Source organism: Oxyura jamaicensis, unplaced genomic scaffold, assembly GCF_011077185.1.
Source record: "Oxyura jamaicensis isolate SHBP4307 breed ruddy duck unplaced genomic scaffold, BPBGC_Ojam_1.0 oxyUn_random_OJ71737, whole genome shotgun sequence".
NCBI lineage: Eukaryota > Metazoa > Chordata > Aves > Anseriformes > Anatidae > Oxyura > Oxyura jamaicensis.
This window is the reverse complement of record NW_023310668.1, coordinates 1,099-4,197: the sequence shown is the minus strand read 5'-3', so window position 1 is coordinate 4,197 and position 3,099 is coordinate 1,099. Positions and strand designations below refer to the sequence as shown.

The 3,099-nt window shown below is 52.0% G+C and overlaps 1 protein-coding gene across 1 annotated transcript; it reads left to right on the top strand.

Moving 5' to 3' along the window:
• Nucleotides 1-663: 663 nt before the first annotated feature.
• Nucleotides 664-1,596, top strand: LOC118159705 (olfactory receptor 14J1-like). The gene has a single exon (XM_035314268.1). It carries the CDS (start codon nt 664-666, stop codon nt 1,594-1,596), a length of 933 nt encoding a protein of 310 aa, XP_035170159.1.
• Nucleotides 1,597-3,099: the final 1,503 nt, after the last annotated feature.

The following is a 3,099-nucleotide window of genomic DNA, read 5'->3' as shown; positions in this document are numbered from 1 at the left end:
TGGGACTCCGCAGCCTGTGGTTATTCAGGTGTCTGTGGGGTGTCGTCCTGGGCTGCAGGCTGCTCTCCAGTAAAACACATCTGTGTCGTGGCATCCTTGTGTTGTCCAGGTGCCCCAAGGAAAAGACGGCTCCGTGCTAAGGCCATCTTCGTGCTGCTGGATGGCTGTCTGTGGGCAGCTGGAGTGAGGCCTCTGCAGCCCTGATTAGGAGGGAAGAGGTGAGATCCTGCTCATGCCTCTGGATACAAGGTGAGGATTCTGTCCATCTGCACGCAGACTGGGGCTGGTTTTCAGCTGTCTCCACTTCTTGGGAAACACAAGAGTGTGATTGTTGTACTAAGCATAAGAAAATCTGCCTTGCTCTACAGTGAGGGTGGAGGTGTTCTTTGCAACAACACCGCCAAGTTCCTGGATCTCCTAAGTGGCCTGAACTTGAGTTTCCCCCATGTTCCTGCTTCCCAACTGCTGCATAGCAGGAAGGACTCCTCTGGAGCCCACAGCAATCCTTGCTCCCAGTGCGATAGAGGTGCAGAAAGTCCTCCTGCAAAGAGAGGCTTGGGATGAGAGTACACTAAGACTTGCAATAGGTTTTCCTCAGAGAAGTCTATTCTAACTTTTTCTGCCTTCTCCTTTTCCAATGACAACTGTGTCCAAAGTCAACAAATGCCCAACAGCAGCTCCATCACCGAGTTCCTCCTGCTGGCATTTGCAGACACGCGGGAGCTGCAGCTCCTGCACTTCGTGCTCTTCCTGGGCATCTACCTGGCTGCCCTCCTGGGCAACGGCCTCATCCTCACTGCCGTAGGCTGTGACCACCGCCTCCACACCCCCATGTACTTCTTCCTCTTCAACCTCGCCCTCCTCGACCTCGGCTGCATCTCCACCACTCTCCCGAAAGCCATGGCCAACTCCCTCTGGAACACCAGGGCCATCTCCTATCAAGGGTGTGCTGCACAGGTCTTTTTCTTTGCCTTCTTGGCTGGTTCAGAGTTTTCCCTTCTCACCGTCATCGCCTATGACCGCTACGTTGCCATCTGCCAGCCCCTGCACTACGGGAGCCTCCTGGGCAGCAGAGCTTGTGCCGAGATGGCAGCTGCTGCCTGGGGCAGTGGCTTTCTCAATGCTCTCCTGCACACGGCCAATACATTTTCCCTGCCCCTCTGCCAAGGCAATGCTATGGACCAGTTCTTCTGTGAGATTCCCCACATCCTGGAGCTGTCCTGCTCAGATGCCTACCTCAGGGAAGTTGGGGCACTTCTGTTTAGTGTTTCATTATTATTTGGTTGTTTCGTTTTCATTGTGATGTCCTACATGCGGATCTTCAGGGCCGTGCTGAGGATGCCCTCTGAGCAGGGCCGGCACAAAGCCTTTTCCACGTGCCTCCCGCACCTGGCCGTGGTCTCCCTGTTTGTCAGCACTGGCATATTTGCGTACCTGAAGCCCCCCTCCATCTCCTCCCCATCCCTGGACCTGGTGGTGGCAGTTCTGTACTCGGTGGTGCCTCCAGAAGTGAACCCCATCATCTACAGCATGAGGAACCAGGAACTCAAGCATGCGCTGTGGAAATTAATGACTAGAAGTGTTTGGAAGCAATAAATTTCCATTCTACTTCTGCAGATGACTAATAATATCAATGACTGTAAGAACACCTGATGAGTGTTTTTATTACAGGACTTTGTGTTAATACAGCTGAAGTTGCCCATTAAACTGATCCGATTCATCTCATTTCTTTTACAGGATGTACCTGTCGAGTATAGCTCAGACACTCTGTATATGCAGAGCTAGGCTCTCTGGGAATTTAAATAAAAGAAAGGAGACTCACTGCCTGCTCTGACGTCCTTCCTCTGAGACGTGGCCTGGCTCTGCAGGGGCAGTGCCCGTGTGCAGGGCTGCAGAGGAAAAGAGTCCCATCCCAGCAGCACGGCCAGGGAGCAGCAGCACTGGGTCCATGCAGAGCTGCTCTCCTGCCACTGCCACCCTGTCCTGCTGAGCCCTGCTGCTGGGGTCAGGCCCGGCTGATGACTTCTACCTGGTGTTATAGAGATCACTTCTACCTGCTGTTAGAAATGACAGTACAACTCAATCTGAATTTAGCAGGATTTATAGGCAAGGAAACAGCGCTGGGTGCATGGGGAGTCTACGCTCTACCACCACGCACGCACAGCCGTCCAACTTTCTCAATATATAGAACATTGCATTTACATATTCATAAGAAACCTGAGTACACCTATACATATGGATGACCTATTCCCACTTTGATTTATAATCAGTATTTTCACAAACTCCTCCTTTTGGCACCTGTGCAGTGTCTCTTGGTGGTGGTCGTTGGGGGTCGTGGGGATGAAGGCACACAGTCCTTCTTCATCACCAAGAGGAAACTTTTATTCTTGGGGAGACTCTGTCGGTTCCTGGATCTCGTTGAGACCGCAGGGGTGGTTTCAACCGGCTCCCTCTCTTCTGCGCAGACCCCAATCTCCCTATCTCAAATCACAAGGATCTCAAAAGTAACAAAATACGATTGACAACAACCCATGTGTAGCCACGTCCCCCGGCTTCTCGTCAACTCTCAAAACCACACTAATAGTATGATTCTCATATGACATTGTCCTGGTTTCAGTTGGGATAGAGTTAATTCTCCTCCTAATAGCTAGTAGGGGGCTGTGTTTTGGATTGGGATGAGGGGAGTGCTGATAACATGCTGGTGTTTTAATTGCTGCAGAGCAATGCTTACACCAAGCCAAGGACTTTTCAGCTCCTCCCTCTGTCCTACCAGCGGGCAGGCTGGGCGTGCAGAAGGAGCTGGGAAGGGACAGCCCCAGGACAGCTGACCCCAGCTGGCCAAAGGGGTATTCCACACCATCTGACGTCATGCTGAACAATATATAGGGGTGGCTAGCCGGGGTGGGGGGCCGGCTGCTTGGAGATAGGCTGGGCATCGGTCAGCGGGTGGTGAGCAATTGCATTGTGCATCATTTGGTTGTACATATTATTTCCTATCCTAATAAACTGTCTTTATCTCAATTCACAGGCTTCACTTTCAAGGTGTGACAAGTCACGCGTTGACTCCTGGCTGGGAGCGGTGCCTTTAGGCTCCTATTG